This window comes from Archocentrus centrarchus, chromosome 5, assembly GCF_007364275.1.
Source record: "Archocentrus centrarchus isolate MPI-CPG fArcCen1 chromosome 5, fArcCen1, whole genome shotgun sequence".
NCBI classification, from domain to species: domain Eukaryota; kingdom Metazoa; phylum Chordata; class Actinopteri; order Cichliformes; family Cichlidae; genus Archocentrus; species Archocentrus centrarchus.
The window spans coordinates 2,049,580-2,071,278 of NC_044350.1; the positions used below are offsets into that span (position 1 = coordinate 2,049,580).

At 38.7% G+C, this 21,699-nt stretch overlaps 1 protein-coding gene across 1 annotated transcript in view; it reads left to right on the forward strand.

The window, feature by feature from the left end:
* Positions 1–21,699, forward strand: part of LOC115779881 (copine-9-like) — a 55,124-nt gene that overhangs the window by 31,263 nt on the left and 2,162 nt on the right. Inside the window, exon 4 of the mRNA XM_030728765.1 lies at positions 2,605–2,662. Within this exon, the coding sequence (XP_030584625.1) occupies positions 2,605–2,662 (58 nt within the window). The remainder of the gene's footprint in view (positions 1–2,604; positions 2,663–21,699) is intronic.

The following is a 21,699-nucleotide window of genomic DNA, read 5'->3' on the forward strand; positions in this document are numbered from 1 at the left end:
GAAAACCTCTTCCAGAGTGCTCAGGACGTCAGACTGGGCCAAAGGTTCACCTTCCAACAAGACAATGACCCTAAGCACACAGCTAAAATAACAAAGGAGTGGCTTCAACAACTCTGTGACCATTCTTGACTGGCCCAGCCAGAGCCCTGACCTAAACCCAGTTGAGCATCTGTGGAGAGACCTGAAAATGGCTGTCCACCAATGTTCACCGTCCAACCTGACGGAACTGAAGAGGATCTGCAAGGAAGAATGGAAGAGGATCCCCAAATCCAGGTCTGAAAAACTTGTTGCATCATTCCCAAGAAAACTCATGGCTGTACTAGCTCAAAAGGGTGCTTCTACTCATAAATGAGCAAAGGGTCTGAATACTTATGACCATGTGATATTTCAGTGTTCCTTTTTTAATAAATTTGCAAAAATTTCTACATTTCTGTTTTTTTCTGTCAAGATGGGGTGCTGAGTGCACATTAATGAGAAATAAAATGAACTTTTTGATTTTAGCAAATGGCTGCAATGAAACAAAGAGTAAAAATTTTAAAGGGGTCTGAATACTTTCTGTGCCCACTGTATAGATATTTTTCTTTTTGCACATTTAGTTTTTTCTTTTTTTTTTTTAACCAACAAACCTGTTTGATAAACATGAGTATTATGATAAAATTGCATACATTTTTAAGGGTTTCTAATTTCTAACTTTCACTGACATCTTTACAGCTACTAAAACCTAATGATGGATATTATTTGCTTCTGTGGCTCTTGTCCATGTTAGGACATATAAGGAAATGACAAGACTCTGTGGAAGGGAATTGACCAACACCAGTCCTGTGCTGTGATTGTCCCCAGAAATCCTGGGGGATTAGCATTGGTGTCACTGTTTGGAAGATTTTGGAGTGATGGAGTCTCTAAGGATCATCTGAGTATGTGTGTGTGTGTGTGTGTGTGTGTGTGTGTGTGTGTGTGTGTGTGTGAAATAGGAGATTATGAGAATTAGCTGACATAAACACAGGCTTATAAAATTTAATCAGGAGAAAGCAGATGAATTAACATGGCGATTACTACAACAGTACCTGCTAAAACATTTGAAGAGAGGATCACAAAGTTTACTTTTTGGTATTATGCTCCAGTATGTTTCCAACTTATTTTGGATCAGCTAAATATGTTGGGTGTGTGGCAGGCAGAGTGTGAACCCAAATGCAGGACTCCAGAGGAAAATGTAGATTCAGCTTTATTGCTATTGTTAGCTGCAAATAAACCAAAACACACACAGAGCTAGGCAGGCACAAGCTGAAAACATGGAACTGAACAACTCACAACCATGAGGGCGAACACATAACCATGAGGGCGGACATGAAGAAGGCTGAGGACTTAAATACACACACAAGGTAATTAGGGGAAAACGGGTCACAGGTGAACAAAATCAATTGAACAAGACAAGGGGGAAGCAAAACTAAACACAATGCACATAAGACAAGAGGCTAGAAACCTTGGACCAGGCTCAGTATCAGGCAGCATAAAGACCCTCTGGCTTGGGCTTAGATTGAGCCAGAACCTAAGCCCGACCTAGGTTATGGGCTTTGGCTCATTGTCTACAAGCTCTGGACTCTCTGGCTCAGGCAGAGTGGGAGCCCTGGAGTCAGGTGGCTACAGCTCAGGCTCTGGGTTCTTGGGATGCTGCAGCTATAGTGCTCAACCCTGGGAACTGGAACAGGTGCAGGGACAAGCTGGGCCTTGGCCACACCCACCCTGAGAATTGGAGTTGGTGCAGGGTGCTCAGTCTCTAAGGAGGCCCTGGGTAGAGCTGCAGTCTCTTGGAGTGCCCCGAGCAGGACTACAGTCTCTAGCTGGAATGAGGCTTGTTTTGTGAATCTGCTGCTGTTGCTGCGATGAGGCTTGTGTGTGGAGCTGTTGGTGAGAAGTCTGGGCAGGGAAGCTACTGTTGCAGCAATGAGGGTGATGAGTGGCATCTTTGAGGTCCATGCCTCCTCTTAGGAGGAAGTGAGGTCAGGTAGGTAACACATGGCTGTCTTGGGGAGTGGAGTAAGGAGCCAAGGCAGGTAACGTGCAGTTTCTGTGGCAGCTGGGTGGTTAGCTGGCTCCATGCAGTCCACCGACTGTAGGTGAAGGGTGGTGATATTGGCCAGGCAACCTGCTGCTGCTCATACAGGTCTGAGTCTGCTGAGTCCATGATATGGTTGTGTTCTTCTGTCATATGTTGGCTGTGTGGCAGGCAGAATGTGGACCCAGATGCAGTTCTGAAAGATAAACAAATTAGGTCTCATGCAAACTGTGTCGGGTAAAGCTAGCTTGTCACAAGCATATCACAGCTACACAGTCATTTGAGAATGAGTGCAGGTGGTCTTAAAGAATAGTCAGTGGTTATCAGCGGAAATTGAAGTCACATGTAAGATGAGAGAAAGAAGCGTTCCAGAAAGTCACACCTTTTTTAAGTCATGCCTTTTATCCTTCAAGTTTTACAACAGTGATAAAATTTAAATGAATGTATGTACTGTACATACTGCATATTAGTGTATTTACCGTGCAAAACTGTGTTTCAACGAGTGGCGGAACCGTAGTTTGTCTCATATTCATTCTGTGCTTCTTCCACAGGCAGCCTCCCTGCCAATGTCTATCATTATAGTAGGAGTGGGCCCTGCTGAGTTTGATGGTAAGTGCTTGTGTGTGTGATGGAAGAAGATGTACTGATTTCTTTCATACTGACAGATGCATTTCAGAGATGTCATCATCTTTTTCACCACTACAATCGGGCATCTATTTTTTTGCTGTGCTCCATTATGGTGTACTGTTAAAATCAATCATGCAGGAGCAAAGCACATTTCAGCCTGTTTAAAGCATCATCCACAGCACAGATGTGTAAATTTGTTCCAGTCTCACCAGTTCCCACTTACAGCACATGTCTGTAGTATCAGTCAGTCCTCCTCATGGTTTAATAATTTAGAATGGAGCAGTGGTAACCCACAGAAAGACAGAAAATGTCAGCCTCAATACACCCAAAGAGATAAAAATGTCCCAGTGGAAAACCCAGCCCATTTAAAATGAATCGCAAATACGAACCTGCAGGAAAAGTCAAATGGCTCCAGGACATTACAAGAACTAATTAAATTTGGGCTCTTGAGAAAAAAAAAAATCACTGATGTAGTGGTTCCAAACAAGAGCTGAGATTTTCCTTATTAATCTCCTAATACTCCTGTGTTCTTAAATGTTTTATGGTTAATTATGGCAAGAGCGTGTCCTGAATAAAATTTCCTCTGATTGAAGCAAATACAAATTAATGACACATCTGCTTTTGACTCTATGACAGTTTTATATAACTTCTAAATTGTGTCAATAAAAACGAGCTCAGGTGAAGAATATTTTACATTGTAGTTGCTTCGAGCACTCAAGTAAAAAAGCACTATATAAGAACCAGTCCATTTACCATTTACCATAGGTCACAAATACAATGGGAGAAATTTGTCAGGTTTTTCATTCGTCCCATTCTTGTGCACAGTATCAAATTTGGCACTAATATCTGGTCGGACTACTCAGAATTAGGCTGTCAAAGGTTAATTTGAGTTCCCAAACCTTCATCCTATGGTCAGCAAACAGAGGATGAAGGTTTGCTGACCATAACTCAATGAATTCCTCATTCAAAGTAACATATCGTCACCCTCTTAAAATAATGGCCACTATCAGGTTTTTCAGAAAATACAAAAAAACTGATCCAAACACTAAAAATACGATGATTTAGGCAAAAGTAAAACTTTCGTTAAAAAAATTTAGGCCATAATTTTAGGACTGATATTGGGATATGTTTTCTACTTGAACTCTAGTGGTAGTAGAACTGTAGCGTAGAAGTAGTCTAGTAGTGTAGTAGTGGTCTGAGCTGTAATCTGTGGTGCTGTTAGTGATTTCTGAGGCTCTGATTCTGCCATCCTAACAGAGAAACCTTTGGTCTTCTTTTTCTGGCAAAATCAGAGACAGTTTTATCCATTTGAAGGTGCGGCAAAAACCTTGACAATTTACGATCTGCTCTGAGCTTTGTAGAACCTCCTCTTTCTAGTCATTCACACCCATGTAAGATAATTAACACTATAATTCAGAGAGCAGCTGGTAGTACCTGTTGGTTCATGGTCTTATCTTTAGATAAAGATTTCTTGTTGTTATCAGTCACTCTTAGATATGTTCCAAATGTTCTGAAGTTGTTGCTTTGACTGGCACAATTAAAATGTAGGATTTTCTATATACAGAAGTTGTATGGAACCAAGTTGTATGGAAAGAGTTTTTTTTAAAGTTTTTTCTTAAATAGTTTTACTGTGTTAAGATTGAAAAACTCAAATGTTGTGGTTTTATAATTCTGTAAAGCCATTGTGACATATTTTCACAATGGCACTTTTAAAAGTAAAATCTTTTTAGAATGCATTGGTTTCCCTTCATCGAAAGAGAGGTAAGATTTTACGCATGTCATCCGTGAACACAAATAAGCCTGGCACCCCTGCACTAAAGCATTAAAATATCACCTTTAGAACCACCTTTAAAAGTGATATTTGAAAACCACCTTTAATCTTTCAGTAATTAGAAATTTTGACATCTTAATACACTGGTTCAGATACCTAGAAGTATTTAATAAGCCAGTTTCTATGGAGATTTAAGAGGTTTGCTGCATAGACAACACATAGAAAAATGGGTTGTCTTTAGCACTAATCTGAAGAATTGCTTATTTTTCATATGGACAATGTACTACTTTATTCTCATAAAGTAGTACAAGTTGGAAATTGTGCAAAATGGTTTGAAGGCAACACAGAATATTTACTCCTCAGGCTTTCTGTCCTTGACATTATCTGTTAAGGACAAAGTACAAAGTTTTATTGTCTGTAAAACTTTGTACTTTGTTCTAATTAAAGCAAAAATGTGCTTAGACATTCTTTTGATCAGATATATGAAGCCAAGCACACACGGCTCTTTTTTCCCCTGAACAGGCATGAGCCTTATTTTTCCTCTCATCCTAATCGATGAATGGCTGTTCACAAGCTCTTGTTTCATTAACTGCATATAGTATCACAATGAAGTCAAAAACAGCACAATTTCACCAAGTTTGAAGCTGGAGAAATGTTTGTGTATTTGGCACTCTCTGATCATCAATAGAAGAAATACTACTGTACTACATAAAGTTGTAAAGTTTTTTTGGCAATGGAGAGCGACAGGAAATGGGAGAAAGATACAGGCAAGACACGTGGGCAAACCGGCAACGGGCCAGGACTCGAACCTGCGCCACCCGCACCGCAGCACGGCATCTGTATGTGGTCGCTGGCTTCACCACTAAGCCACCCAGGCACCCGTTGTAAAGTTTTTGTAGCATCTATAGTTCCCAGTAATAGTGTGATAATGATAAAAGGCCCAATTAAAATTTACTACGTTCCACAAAAATATTTGCAGTTTAAGTAGGAATAAGAATGAGGAATTAGAAATGCAGGAACTGCTTTATGAAATTTTCTGTTTTCTTTAACAATAAATTCTTTCACCTTTCCTTTTCATCTTCATCATATCAGGTTTGACTATCTCTGAAAAATGTGACTACACGTGATCTGTTTGTGCATTAAAATGTTTGGATGACATTTTTCTTTTATAATTCCCACTTTATGTGTGGGGGAACGGTGTACTGCCGTTTTATAAGAGATGTGATCAAAATATTCATTGAGTAAAAAAATTAAATTCATAAAAACCAGTAATGTTCCACTAAAAATGCAGAACTTTTCTGTAATTAAAATACAGAAAATTTGTTTTTTTATCCTTAATAAAAGCTATTTAATTTGTAAAAATGATTAAATGACCAAATAATATGATCAAATACTTCTGTACTGCAACTAATCAGGCTTAAAATTGCAGAAAAGTACTGTTATTACTTGGGTTTATTATTTAATTTTAATTAAATAAGCCAGATTTAATATAATAAAATGGCAAACCACTCAAAAAAAAGTCAAAATACTGGTGTAAAAATAGGTTCATAATTACAAAAATTGGCTGTTCATTGTTGATTATATCAGCTGTAATATGGGTCCAGTGTTTTATGTTTTTGTAGTTGAAGTCTGTTTAATTTCTCTAGTTGTGGTTCTAAGTTTGCTCACGGTTTAAGTTCTTAGTTTGTTATAGTTTTCTTGTTGTTGTCCCCGTGTTCTTGTGTTATCCCTCCTGTGTCTAGTTTTCAGTGTTTGTGCATCTGGTTTCTGTGTCTTCACCGTTTAGTCCCATGTGTAGATCCCCTCTGTGTGCCAGCCTCCCTATATGTCAAGTCTGCGTTGTCATGTTTGGTCACTTCCTGTTTTATTTTGACAGTCCTTTGTCCCATGTGCTTTGTATTTAGTCTCTGGAGCTTGAAAAAGGCGACTGGACTTCTTTTTGTTTCTTGAAAACGTTTCACCTCTCATCCGAAAGGCTTCTTCAGTTCTCAACCAAATGGTGGAGAACTGTTTGGTTGAGAACTGAAGAAGCCTTTCGGATGAGAGGTGAAACGTCTTCCGAAGAAGCCTTTCGGATGAGAGGTGAAACGTCTTCCGAAGAAGCCTTTCGGATGAGAGGTGAAACGTCTTCAAGAAACAAAAAGAAGTCCAGTCGCCTTTTTCAAGCTCCAGAGACTACTATGACCTGGATGACTGAGAATCTACACAGACATATTGCTTTGTATTTAGTTTGCTTCCTGTGTCTCATTAGTGTATTCTGTTCACCTGTGCTCCTCACCTGTTCCCCAATTATCCTCCTGTGGATTTATTTTCTCAGTCTTCCCCTTGTCTCTTGTTGGGTTCTTGTCACTGTGGCCGTGCTCTGTTCTTGTGTTCCCTGTGTTCCCTGTGTTCCCTGTGCTCCTTGTCTTCCTAGTGTCCCAGTTTAGTTTTCCTTAGTTTTGTAACCTGCCTTTTGTTCATTTTCTTACTACCATAATAAAGGTTCATTTTGTTCATTTTGAGTCCTGCATTTGGGTCCTCACCTCCACACACGCCACACAGTCTGCTCACACGCACCGTGACATAGCCATGCTCATAGCCCAGCGCCATGCAGGTCAATTGAAATTCCGCAGAGAATACTAGAACTGGCTGGTCTTCCACTGGCAAACTGTTGTCTGCACAAATGAGAGCATGGCGGGTGGGGGCTTTGATCGCCCTTGCTGTATAAAGTTTTTTGTTCTACTCTGCTTCTCCCTGTGTTATACTCATAGAAAACTACTGAAGCTTTCTATTTTCTGACAGGTGAGATGCTAATCAGTCATCAAAATGTGCTAATTTCCCACTGATTGTGTGAGTGGCATTACTGAATGTTTGCTAATTCTCCAAATCCCAAAGTTGGTATCTCTCTCAAATCTCTAACTGCCAACACGCAGAGCCATTCCTTTTTTCAAACATTTCTGCAAGAACATGATTAACTAACAGGCAGGAACAGCAAGCCTTTAATTAAAGTTTTTGTCTTTCATGGAGTGTTGAAGAAAAACTGCAGTTTGTTCCAGTTTGGGTTTTGTTTTTATAACTTCTGTTAATCCTGATAAGATTGTACTCATAGTCAAGAAAGTGTTGAAATCATTTAAAAAGAGATTATTGTACAGACCAATCATAATCAGCAGAATTGATGACCAAGGTTCAAAAAAGCTAATCATTATTTCTTGTTTAACAGTGGGTCAAAAGGTTTTTGGTGACAAAGTCCTATTGTGTGTGATATCTGCCTAGACACAAGAAAGTGGAGCATTTGTTTTACTTAGAGAGCGAAATAGTATACAATTTAAATATTCAGAGGGACTGCCTAACATTATTTGTGTTATGTAACTGTCAGATTACACAGATAATTGCAGTTATTGAGCCATAAGATGTGGTAGACTGCACAGTAAAAAAAAACAAAAAAAAAACTGTAATTTACAGAATTTATTCTATAAATTTTACAGAAATTGTTGAAATAAACCATTGTTCTGCAGACAATCAGATGTTTTACAACTACTCTGAAGAATTTTTGAGATAAAAGGAAGGCTGGAGATTGGCCTGTAGTTGGCTAAGACAGCTGGGTCGAGTGATGGTTTTTCTAAGTAATGGTTAATTACTGCCACCTAAAACGCCTGTAGTATGCAGCCCATTAGAGATAGAGAAGATTTCCACTCTCCTTTAACCTTTTAACTGGCTGCACCCAGTCTTTCCAGTGACTCACTCACACACACAAAATAAATAATTGGTATATCTAAAAAATGTTACAGTAAATGTAAACACTACATATACACATGGACTAACAAACACAATCCTCCCAAAAGTCCTTCTCTGATACACAACTTGCATTTGGAAGCACTACATACTTCCAACGAACGGGACGTAATGGGGGCGTGGCCAGTCAAAAGGTTAACCCTTTAAAGGCTCATTGAAAAACTTTGAAATTCAACCTTAGAGGACATAATTATTATAGACCTTATTAGAGGACATAACAAGACTTAATTACTTTTGTGACATTTATCAAAAGGTTTCATTTTTATATATAAATATCATAATAAGATCCAGACTGTGAATAAAGTGGTGAGTGGGCTCATTTACATTTTGAGAAAAACAAATTGAGTGTAATAATAGATTAAATGCAGTGTTGAGGCTGTCTGTTTCAGCCCCTACATGGATGTTAAAATCACCCACCATAATTATTTTATGTGAACTGAGAATTAAATCAGATTAAAAAGTTGGCGAAATCAGACAGAAACTCTGGGTAGGGTCAGGTAGATGATAGAGAACAACAACTGAAACTGTTTTTTGAGTTTTCCAGGGAGGGTGTACAAGGCTAAGAGTCAGGCTTTCAAATAAATCAACACTCTGTCTGGGTCTTTGGTTGATTTAATAAGCCTGAGTGGAAGATTACTGATACTACTACTCCTCGGCCTGTGCCTCTAGGATTCTGACAGTATGACTTGGGGGTGTTGATTCCTTTAAACTAATGTATTCATTCTATTGTAACCAGATTTCTGTAAGGCAGATTAAATCAATATGAAGCCATCATAGCTAAATAGATATTTTATAAATTAAGTAATGTAATATAATATCAGCATTTTTGTTTTTTCTATGAGGATTTCTGAAGGCAGACTTGAAGCTCATTGGTGTAAAATTGCTGGCTGAAGATGTGCCACACCATATATCTAAAAGTAACACTCATGGGAACAAACCAGTTACAAAAGTGTCCTGGCTTTAGGCTTGGCGTGTTGTAGAATCTGGTAGCTGAACCCTATTATTTATTGTAGACATAATTCTAGAATTGTGCAGATGATGAATCCATTTGCTCCCCACAGGAGTAAGATCTGTGAAGCCCTAAAAAAGTTCTTATTGCAATGTTAAGTCCATGTCAAAAGAGGCTTGTCGTCTTGTGCTCACCACCTGAGCAGAGCTATAAAGCGTTTAAAACGTAATTGGAAAAAAATATTGAAATTAAATTACTAGGTGAGGGAAGGTGAAGTCAGAATTTACTGAAGCTGTGCGGAGAGCATTTGGGTCCAGGGTGAACACTTGTGTGTGACAGGAAAAGTAAAAGTAAATCAAAGAGCTGAAGCCGTCTTCAGTTTGACTGAATTCTGTGTTGAAAATGTTGATTTTACTTGACAAGAAAAAAAAGCCAAGAGACTTAGGGAAATTAAAGTGACTAAAGCAGATCTTTGAATGTGAATTCAATAATCCTTTTACTGTCCTTCTATCGATGGCACTCTGGGCTCAACAAAGCAGTGCGCAGGTTGTGTCACTCGGCATGCAGCGCTTCATGGTGTGCGTCCCTCTGTGATGCATGAAAAGCTTCAAAAGCAGGAACACACTTAGGAAAGAGACTAAATCAAACACTCCTTGTTTTTGTGCTACAGAAATGTATTCAGCTGCAGTTCTACTCAGGTCTGCTCCTTGGTTGAGTAAAGCCTCCAAACAGTCAGACTGGACTCTTTCAGGGGGGTCTTGTGGGAATGAGCCTTTTGAAATCAAAATTTATAATAAACCATTCTTTTCTCTGTAGTTTCATCCTCTCCTTGTATCCTTTCTTTTTTTTTTTTTGTTGCCTCCATCTCATCTGCCTTCCCACGCTGCTAAAAATAACATCTTGCACTTATTTTAGAGATCTGTTCAAATGTCCAAAACTGGGCCACGTGTGTGTTTTATAATAGCTTTCATTCAAAAATTGTTGGATAATAGAAGATCAAAATGCCTTTTATTGATTCCTGTGGGCAGCTTGAGAAGAATATTTCACATTGGATAATGTTTCCTCATGAGAATTTATTATTTTTGAGCTATTTAGATAACTCATGTTATTATATCAATAAATGACTAAAAAAATAATAAAACAGCACAATATACATCTTTTTCTATGACTGTGACTCGTACACACCGATGTTATTGACAACGCTCTTGTGGCATCTCTTGATATATTCTGACACTTGCAGTATATCTTTATTTTGTGGGATTTCGTGTTTTTTGCCTTTTTTTGCCTTTATTAGGTCATCTGAGGTTAAAGGACACAAAGGACAGGATATGTAGGCTCTAACATGTGTAGGCTATACATGCTGTATATGGTGACCAAACCTTGTAGTTTGAATACATCACATTAAGGATGGAGGCAGGTTTCAGTATTTTTATAGCAGATCTTGTGGAAAAACAACAGGGATGTGGCTAAAGGGGTATAAAGATGGATATTACACTCACAGGTTAGTGTCTTATAGCTCACACAATAAAGGATACGCTGCTTTGTCCTCCTTTTTGACTCTAATTTATAACATGAACATCATGTTTTAAGTAAGGTAGTTTTAGGTATAAAATCTGATTGTGATTAAAGGTCTGAGTGGGCCACAGAGGATTTTGACATTTTCAAATGCACAGCAGTGGTCTTAGGTTTGGAAATGGATGACACAGGCTGCTATACAAATGGACATCGGTGAGAGGAATAGTTGATGTTTATTAGAAAGAAAGAACTATGCAGTCCTGTGAAAACTTTCTCTTTCACATGGCTGTGTATGGTAACGTGCAGAATAACAAATGGAAACTTATGGGGATAAAAGGAGACATGGAGTTCAATTTTTCTTGGAAAAATAGTGGTGTCCTCCTCAGTGCTTTATTAAAAATATAAAATAAACAAATACTCTTAATATGCACTGAAAGCTCTTTTCTTAAATATAGATGTTTAAGTTTTGAAAAAAATGATCTTATTGATTCAAAAGAATAATACATATCGATGATTATAGGCAGATGACACTTTGGTAGTTGCAGTACCTCACTGTTGAATGATGCATTTCACTGTGCCAGCAGGGCAGCCATGTAAACAAATGGATTTTTATCAAGGCTAGAAATTACTAGAATTCAGACAATCTCCAAGTGGTAGGATTTTGTAGTTGGTTTTGTATTGCTGAGACAGAGAACTGACAGAACTGGACCAGGTCAGCAGCATAAACTAGAAAACTCACTTTTAACTGCAAGGTCAAACTGATGGAGAGGCACACAGCGGGAGGAAAACCAATGATGATGATGACACAACAAAGGAAATGGGAAGACTGAGACAATAAATACACGGAGGGATAGTCGGAGAACAGGCAGCAGGTGGGGAGCACAGCTGAACGGAGTCACAGAAACAAGACCAGGAAGTAAACTAAACACAGAAGAGAAGAGACAAAGTCTGACAAGGTGTGAACGTAAACAAACACAGAGGCAGGAACCAAACTAAGGACAAGAAACCAAAAACCAGGAATCACAAAATAATGAGACAAAACCTCAAAACACAAGAACACTGAGCAAAAGGCCCAGGACCATGACAAACAGAGTTGGTAGAGAAGAACAGAGGTACTAGTGCAAAATTCAAACCTCTTATTAGCAAGAAAAATTCAAAAGCTGAATTTAAGTTTGAAAGAAAGAAAGAAATTAATCAATCAATCAATCAACCAAAGATGATCCAGGAAAGTTCTGGAGATGAGAACAAAATGAGCGTTCCCCAAAGTTAAGGAGAAGAAACAAAAACTGTTTTTTTACCAGTATCACAAACCATTTGTGGGTTGAGCTGCAGTTGAGTATGTGGGTTGCGCCCATGAAAAACTTGCCAAATCTTCTCTGCCAATACCAAACAGCTTATTCTGCTATTGACCCTTGTTTCAAGCTTCTGGTACCTCAGGTGCTGACAGGTGCTCAGGCTTGTGATCATTGGAGGCAATCTCAATGCACAGAGATCTCAAGATGAGGTTCTGCAACCAGTGGCATATCTACACAGTGTGGGACTGAACTCTACATCCAAGATGACAACACTCTCCCCACAGAGCGGAGACTACCTCCAGAATTTGGGACTGCCTGCAGTCCTGTCCTCATCCCCACTGAATACTTGTGGGATCGACTTGAGCGTGCTGTTCGTGCCAGAGTGACCAACACAGCCACATTGGCTGATTTATGACAAATGCTGATTGAAGAATGGGATGCCATCCCACAGCAGTGTGTGACCAAGCTGGTGACTAGCATGAGGAGGAGGTGCCAGGCTGTTGTGGCTGTGAATGATTCTTCCACATGCTGCTGAGGCCCCTGTTTATTAAAGGAATAACTTTTTTTTCTTCAGACTTCAATCATTCAATCCAATAAATGACACTAAACAAGAAATAAATTATAAAATGATACCCAGAGTGTCCCAAAATTGCTTGAAGGGCTTTATATCGGGCGAGTAATGAGGGCAGTCCAACACCCTGATGTTATTGTTCAGTTTGTTTTGCTATAGTTATTTGTATACTGTACATGAAAAATGTACATTGGTACTTGTTGTGTTTTTAATACCTCTTCATATACATAATGCACTTCAACAACAGACATAAGAAGCTTTTTTAAACAAGAAATGAGGAGGGCACAGGGGATGCCAGAGGAGGTGGAGAGTCGCTGTAGACACAGGACGTGAGATAATCGCTGCCTCAGACACAAACTCAGGTCAATGAATTAGAGTCTGCCAGTGCTTCTAGATGGCTTATTGTGGTAAGTTATGGCTGCCATCTCTGATGCACTTGAGGCTGATCCGGGTAGCTGACACGCTTTCATGTGTCCATTTTCTCATATTAGGCCTAATCAAAAAGCAAATTCATTGCACATAAAGATATTCAGACCATCAGGTGGATGACAATACTCTGACATTACTTTGAACAGCATGAATAAAATCATGCATGCTGCACACACACACACACACACACACACACACACACATTGAGGCCTGCATGTTATTCAGGGCAGCAGGAGGTTTTCTATCAGGCCCTGTGTCTCAGTGGGCTCCCCCCTCCCTGCCAGGGTTCACCCAACACACCTGAACCCTCCTTCACTACCACTTTTGAACACCTTCTGGCTGAATAGATTTCAGTTCTTTCTGTCTCTCTCATTTCCTCTCACATCTCTGTTCATCTGTCCCTCTGCCTTTTGCTCCCAACCACCATCTGCCATCTCTGTGTGACATGTGGAGCCCCACCAGCCGATCCTCAACATCCGTCACTCAGCATCTTCACACTTGTTCCTCTCCTTTATCTTCTTTGTCTTTCCTTCATTTCTTGTCCTTTCTATACCTTCATTTCCTTGTATTTATTTCCTTTATTGTTATTTCCTTTACATTTCTTATGTTTTGCTTTTTTCTATTGCTTTTTATTTCCTGTTGCGGTTTTGCTTTTACTTTCTCTAACTTTGCTTTTTTGCTTTTCCATTTTCTTCCTTTTCCTTCATTGTTTCCTTTTCTCTCCTTCGATGTCTTTCCTTCAGTCTTTTCTTTATTCTGACTTTCACTTGCCCGTTGATCTCCCATGTCTTTTTTCTTGTTCTTGTATTCTTTCCCTTCTTTTTTTTCTTTCTTTTATTTTCATTCCTTCTCTAATATTTTATTCTTTTCATTTCATTCATTTTCTTTTTCTTTCAGATCTTATCTTTTATTTTCATTGCTTCCCCTTCTTTATTTTATTATCATTTGTGTTTTCTTTTCTCCTCTCCTTCCCTCTGCTTTAAATTCAGATATGAAAAGATCTCTCTCGAGACTGTTGCAGATCGTTTGTCACTTGCTCATCTTGTTTGCCTTGTTGACAAACTATAAATAAAGTGATGTGGAGCTCAGGCGGCCCTCCACTCTTATATATTAACTTCCCGTGGCCTATATAAGCTCTAATGAGGCTGGTTTACACAATTTCTTCTTGTTTTCGTCCTCCACTTTGAGAGCAGCAGGGAACAGATGTGGTGCAGAAAGACCAAACCGACTTTGGTCTGTTCTTTTTGTCAGTCCCAGAGGACAGCTGAACGGCTTGTCAGTAGCTGGATCTGCATGTGTGCTCTCTCTGGATTTAGTTTGCATCAGCTTGAACATTGTGTTGAAGCTTCAGCATGAAGAGGACCTGCATGGATCTGGAAGAAAAACAAGATTAGGGCAGAATCAGCTCTGTGCTTGCTAACAGCTCATGATATAATCATATTGTCATCATATCTTCATGAGATAAAAGTGTAAAAAAGCCTAATAAAGTTTGACTAATTAAGTTTCTTTGTGTAGCACATATCAGAATCAGCATTTTACAGCTTAACTTAATAAGCACACGATAGAATCCAGTCATAAAGGCAGGGAAACAAAAAACCCCACAAGACTGTGTTGAATATTGTTTAGAGAACTAGTCCAAAGTAGAAGAGTTCTTTAAGTGAACTTTCTCCATTTTTCCTGTGAGATATAATTAATGTTGTTTACACGGGAAGTGAATCAACTTAGCCTGACAGCTGCTTATTTATAATGAATTTCTCTAATGATAAAGAAGCTGGATTCTTTTTGCAACAGTTGCAGCACAGAATAATGAGCCACACTGACCGCGGTGTTGGTTCATTTATGAAATGAACATCTGAAACAGCGATTCTCCACGGCCGTGCAAATACCCACACTGGCATTTATTCAGAAAAGAGCCGCAAACAATAAAAACACATAAACGACGACACAAAAATCGCACTAATGTGAGCTTCACTTTTTTGCTTCAAGCCAACAAAGCGGCACGACGGCTCCGTGTACACAAAGAGACGGTGACGGTGGAGAATTTCGCTAGTCGCATTACTAGCATACTTGCTAACGTATGCTAACATTCTTTCCATGTTCCCCCATGAGAATTAATCAGATGTTCAACATTTGTTTTGAATGACTTTTCTCCCAGGTTGTTCGCGCCCTTCCTGCCATGACCCTGCGCCCCACCAGTGGGGCGTGCCCCACAGTTTAATTAACACTGACTTAAATAATCTTAAGAGCACGGCCATCATCACCCATAGACCGTAAATAACAGACATAGCTTCTGAGTTCTGAGTTCTAGCTTGAACATTTACCTGATGACTTCAAACTCTAGTTCCGAGTCATACTGAACAAATGATGTTGTTGTTTTTTTTTTTGTAAATTATGGTCATTATTACAGTCAAGAAGGAGGATAATTCAGGGTGTGCTCATCAGGGTGTTCCACTGCTCATTTATCCACTTTCAAAACATGAAGCTAATGACAGTGACAATAATCAGCTTAAGGTTTCATAATGAGACTTCCACAATCAATCTGTCATATCACTGCGTCTTTTTACATGCATTCAGTATAGTTTTATAATATTAGAATCTACTAATAATGTCATAATGTAGAAGGGATCATTTTATAGGCCAATACAGAAGTTAGCTTCCCTCTGGTTCCCTCAACAAAAAGCCAATGAGATTTTAAACTCTGAGGGAAATAAAAGCTTTCTTTTATTATATTTTTTAGTTTAAATATTCTTTCCTAAAGTTATATATATAACATTAGGCTATACATAAATTGTGTAAGCCTAATGAGCTCCTGTATTTGGCATTTGACCATTTGTTACCAAACTTTAACAGTTATAAGGTAGGTATATATTTTTATGTTGTAGAACAAAACTTGAAACCATCTCAAGCTTTAATACGTCATTTTGTGCAGTGTACAAGAACGGTGCCAGTTATGTACTAAACTTTTTGTTAAGCTGAGTGACTTTTTTCTGACACCACACAAATGAACAATTACTGTTTTTATTTTTTCAACTGTCTCATATTTAGAGTCCAGTGTTTTGCATTGTTATGAATATTTATTCTTGACTTCACATCAAAAACATCATGAAGACAAAAAGATTTGGGGTTTTGTGTTAAAGAACAGATTCTTGCTAGATAAACCTACACTGCTATAATTTGCTGTATTTTAGATCAGTTTATTATTTTCTAGAAGATGGGATTTAATAAAGATGAAAAAGGTAAATAGAAATCTATTGTCATAAAAACACATTACTTCATTTTGAGATAAAGAAGTTAAAGAATTAAGATTAAGATGAACAAGCAGAAATATCAACCGTAAAAATTAAATTCATCTTCCTGGAGATTTATAATATATACTGTAGTTCACATCACAGGATAACATAATATAACATAATATAATATAATATAATATAATATAATATAATATAATATAATATAAATTAATATGTGCTACTCATACAAAAGCAGTCCAGTCCAGTGAGTAACAGGATTATTTTGTATATATTCATACACTGAAAAAAAAAGATTCTGCCCCATTTTAATTGTTGCATATTTTTAAGCTATTTTAAGCTTATTTCTTAGATTTAACATGTTAGTTTATTCTACACATATTAATTTATTAATTCCCGAGTATAAAACAAGCTAATTTTACTTGATTGACTGTAGCAAGAAAAGATTTGCAAAAACACGACGGGACTCTGTTTTCTTCATTTGCGTATGCCCAGACTCATGCTGCCATTTGAAGTCCCTTTTTTTCATGTGCTCTTTATTGAATGATGTTTTTAAATGTTTCTGAATTTGGTAAGTAAGCTCTTCATTATCTTTTTTTTTTTTTTGCATTAAGTGGGTCTGTTCTCATTTCAGAATGTGTTCTGATAGCAAAGTCAGTAGTTTCATCTGTGAGTTTCTCTTCAGCTAAATGTAGGCATAATCAGGGGTTAACTCTAGCACCACCAAGGGGGGGATTTTGACCCCTTTGCAGTTTAAAAATCATGTAACTCTGTTAAATTAAAACCCCATCATCTCTTATTTCATGACTTTTCCTAAAATGTGTTCATTCGTCATATAGTGAGTTTTGAGTTGTGTGGGACAAAAAGAAAAAAAAAATATGACCACTTATATCTAGAACTTCTGTCATGTCATTTTGAGCCCATAGAAATTGATGTATGATCCTGTATGGATTAGAGAAAATCCGGTATAAATTCACGTGTGTACACCCATAGGTTGTTTTTTAAAGTCATTAAAGATGCTGCACAATCATTCCACCCTGGAAAAAGAGCAGTTGAAAGAGATCATTAAAAGACCATTTTACATTCAGATGAGTGTATGTAACCTTTGACTATAAATGTAGTATTAGAAAAATAAGATGAATATTTAGCTTCTACATGAAATGACTTATTTGCCGTTACTGCTGCTGTAACATTTTTGTGTGTGTATAGCCTTTGATTAAATGACCTGCGCTGCTGCTCTCAGGTTTCCTGCTGTGTGTGGATTCAGCCAGCTAATTTCTACAAGATATAAGATGTTACATGTGGCTCATTTCCAACCCCTGGACAGTATCAAGCTGGTATAAAATGGTAACCAGTCTAACATAATAAACAGTGTAAATTTACTCACCACAATACTGCAGATTAACCAGTTTAACCTGCACTGAAGTGTACTAAACTCCTTAGCTTGCTTATTAACAACCTTTGAACAAAACAACAATTATACTTCAGTTTTAAAAGATATCTCACAGCAACATAATTCAGCAACACATCGTGTATAGATGCAGCATCTAAACTTTAAAATAAATTTGAACATTAAAAGTAAAATTTAAATTTCCAGTTTATTAACTTCCACTTGCTGAGCAGTCATTACCTTTGAAAATAATCTCTCATTTTCTTCTGCATTTCTCTCTTTCTTACATCTTTCTCCATCTCTGTGTCACACGTTAAAGTTTTTTCTCTCCCTGGGAAATACGGCAGCTGTAGATCAGCTAGCAGACACATTTTGTGACAAACTGTGCAGAAACCGTTTGTAAGCAGGATATGGGATGTCATTGTTTTCTTACTACGTGGTATATTGGTGCAGACAGCTGGAAGAAATGCCAGGCTGCAGCACACAAAAAAAATTAATTCACTTGACAGTAATATGTATTAACCTGCCCATCAAATGTAATTGCTAATTAACTGAAGGTGCCAGAGCACTGCTCAGGATCGCTCCGGCTCACTGCAGACCCTGGACGTAATGCAGACTAAATCTTTGTTTACAGTATAGGTTTGCTCTTATTTTCAGTGCAGTGTCTTTCCTGTTACACTTTTTTATTTTGTTAGTTTGGGGACAAAAAGAAGTCTGTTGATTTCAATTATTGATTCGATGCCTTATAGCATCATAACCGCTGTCTCAGCTTTTAGAGACGTTATTCCTGTCTGGCTGAAGGTATTTATCATCTTTGTTAATTAAGCATGAAAATGAATTTTGTGAAAATATGCACGTGAAAATATTTATGTGGGCTTTCTGAAAGTGAGGGGGGGGTAATGAGAATAACATCAGTCCTGTCACATCGTGAATATCTCCCCCATGTAGTGAAATGGATTTTTAATAACGTTAGGATGCAAATTGTTTAAAGCAAACATAATTTAAACAGTTACCAAAAGTTAGCTAAAAACATTTGTCTAAATTCTACTCAAAATAAATGAGCTAAATTAAGCTTAAGCAGAGTCAGCTAGAAAACTGTATCTGGAGTTTGATAAATTACTTTTGTGCATCTGGATCGATGCAATAAAGTTTAGTAATTTCAATGAAATTAGGTGCTATTGTAATTTTAAAAAAATTAAATCAATGTGTTAGGAAGACAAATCTATTTATTAAGAAGATCAATATTTGGATGCACCTTTTTCATGTCCTGTTGTAACTATAAACTATCCTTACACCAGTGAGTGAACACAGTTGTTTGTCATTCTTATCTGTCTATAACAGACAGCTGCCCCATCCTGCTACAGCACTGCTACAGATAACTTCATCGCACAGCTGGGTATTTTACCTCAGCTGTTTTCCAGCTTCCTGTTTAGACTGTAGCGTCACATCATCAACAGCTGCACAGTTTAAAAAGGTAACTATTTGTATACAGTGTTGTATAAAATTTTGAGATCACTGTCATACCATTTCATTTTCTCCCGTTTATCTGGGTCTGGAATTTGGGGCAGCAGTCTAAGCAGCGATACCCGGAACACCCCCAGCTCATCTGGGGTGATAGCTTTAAGTTCCTGAGCCGAAAGAGAGATATAATCTCTCCAGCGTGTCCTGGCTCTGCCCCAGGGCCTCTTCCTGGTAGGACATGCTCCTAAATGCCACCTTAACTGGTTTCTTTCAATGTGGAGGAGTAGCAACTCTACTCTGAACGCCTCCCAAATGACTGAACTCTTCACCCTCTCTCTAAGGTAGAGCCCACCTACCCTCACAAAGAAACCCATTTCTGCTGCTTGTATCTGTTACCTCATTCTTTTGGTCACTACCCAGAGCTCATGACCTTAGTTGAGGAACGTCGACTGACCGGGAAATCAACAGCTTCATTTTTACACTTAGCTCTCTCTTTACCATAACAGACAGCGTCTGCAACACTGCTGACACTGTACCAATCCATCTGTCAGTCTCCCACTCCACTCTCCCCTCACTCATGAACAAGGCCCCGGTAATCTTGAACTCCTCCACTTGGAGCAGCAGCTCCTCCCAGAGTGGTCATTCCACTCTTTTCTGGCTGAGGACCATTGCCTCAGACTTGGAGGAACTAATTCTCATGCTAGCCATTTCACACGGCTGCAAACTAGCCTAGTGGACACTGGAGGTCATTGCCTGATGAGGCCAGAAGAACCACATTGTTTGATAATAGCAGAGGCATGATCCAAAGCAGAAACCCTCTGCCACTTGGCTGCACCTGGAAATCTGGTCGCTGAAAATTATGAACAGAATCAGTGACAAAGGGCAGTCCAAGCACCTCCACTCAGGGAATCTAGTAAGGCTGGGTATGCTGATTTCTTGCTTGGTGCATTAACACAAATGACAGTCAGGACCTGTTCCTCAATCTAAAGGTGCAGTGGAGCAACCTTTCATCCACTGAGGAAAACCCCAAAGTACAGGCACATAACCGAGGGGGTACAAGTATACCCGCCCGTCCCCGCCATCTCCCTCACTGAGGGCAAATCCAGAGTGCCAGCCCTTCTCCATGAGACTGGTACTAGAGCCCAGGTTGTCCCAGGTTGTCCAGTATTTATCAACCTCATGCACTAGCTCAGGCTCCTTCCCCCAGCGGCGTTCCATGTTCCTAAAACCAGGTTCATCAGCTGGAGATTGGACCACCAGGACCTCTGTCCCGACTGCTGTCTGATCCATAGAGCACCAAATGCCTACAGTACCCCCTATGAGTGATGCTGTAGGTATATAATGCTTTTGGGCTAAGGTGAAGCCACTGGGTCTGACTCCAGCGTGGGGCCCCAAAACCTATCATGTCCCTTGGATGCCTTTTCATCATAGGAATTTTCTGAATCGCTCTTAATCTGGCCCTTCACCCACGACCAACTTGCCTAGGGAGACTCTACCAGGTGCAAATTAGCCCTGACAGCTTAGCTCCTGGGATCATGCAGGTGCACAAACCCCTGCACCACAAGAAGGTGACAATTCATGGAGGGGCATATAAAATGCAGTCATTTTTAAAAAGGAAGTTTTCACAGGACTGCACAGAGTCCTGTGAAAAAAATAAATACATGATTCAATAGCTTGTTGAGCCATTTTGTGGAGGAATTTTGGCCAACTCTTCTTTACAACGTTGATTCAGTTCATTGATGTGGCGAGAATTAATTTATGCACAGCTCTCCTAAGGGCCAAAACATTTCAGGGTTGATGTCTTGACTGGGCCATTGCAACACCTTGATTGTTCTTTTTCAGCCGTTCTGGTGTAGATTTGCTGGTGTGATTAGGATCATTATCCTGTTACATGACCCAATTTTGGTCGAGATTTAGATGTTGGACAGAGTTCATGGTTGACTCGATGACTGCGCAGTCCTGTAACTGCAAAACAGCCCAAATTATCCCCCCTTTCACCACGGTGCTTGACACAGCGTTGTGATGTGTTTGTGCTCATATTCTCTTTGGTTCTCACCAAACATGGTGCTGTGCATCATGGCCAAACATCTTCTCACTTTTCACCTTCAGTGACGAGATACACTTATAACATTAGCGTGCTTTCACCGTCCTCATTCAGACCTCTGAAATTGTAAAACAGACTGTGTCACAACTGTCATTTGTTAGTTAAATAGGAAAGGTCACTTACAGTTAATTTGACATCAGTTTGGGCAATATAAATATAAACTGATTTCAAGTAAGTAAATATATATTTATCAAATAAGTATAAATTTACTTTTTCTTTAAAATGTTACAAAGAGATGAAAATTTCACACAAATTTTGTCTTTATTTAAGATGTATTAATCATTTCACTCTCTTTACTCAGGCTACAAGTGATATTAATATGAAAACAGAAACACTTCACCTTCACTTTGAAAATGATGGACATCTAATTCAGGAATATATGGTAAGTCAGTGGAGTTGTATTTTCAGTCACATGTATGATGAAAATGTATTAAGGTTGTAATATTTTCTGTTTATTATAACACAAAGAACCTGTACTTTGTTCACAAAGTGAATAAAGCTGAGTTAAAGAA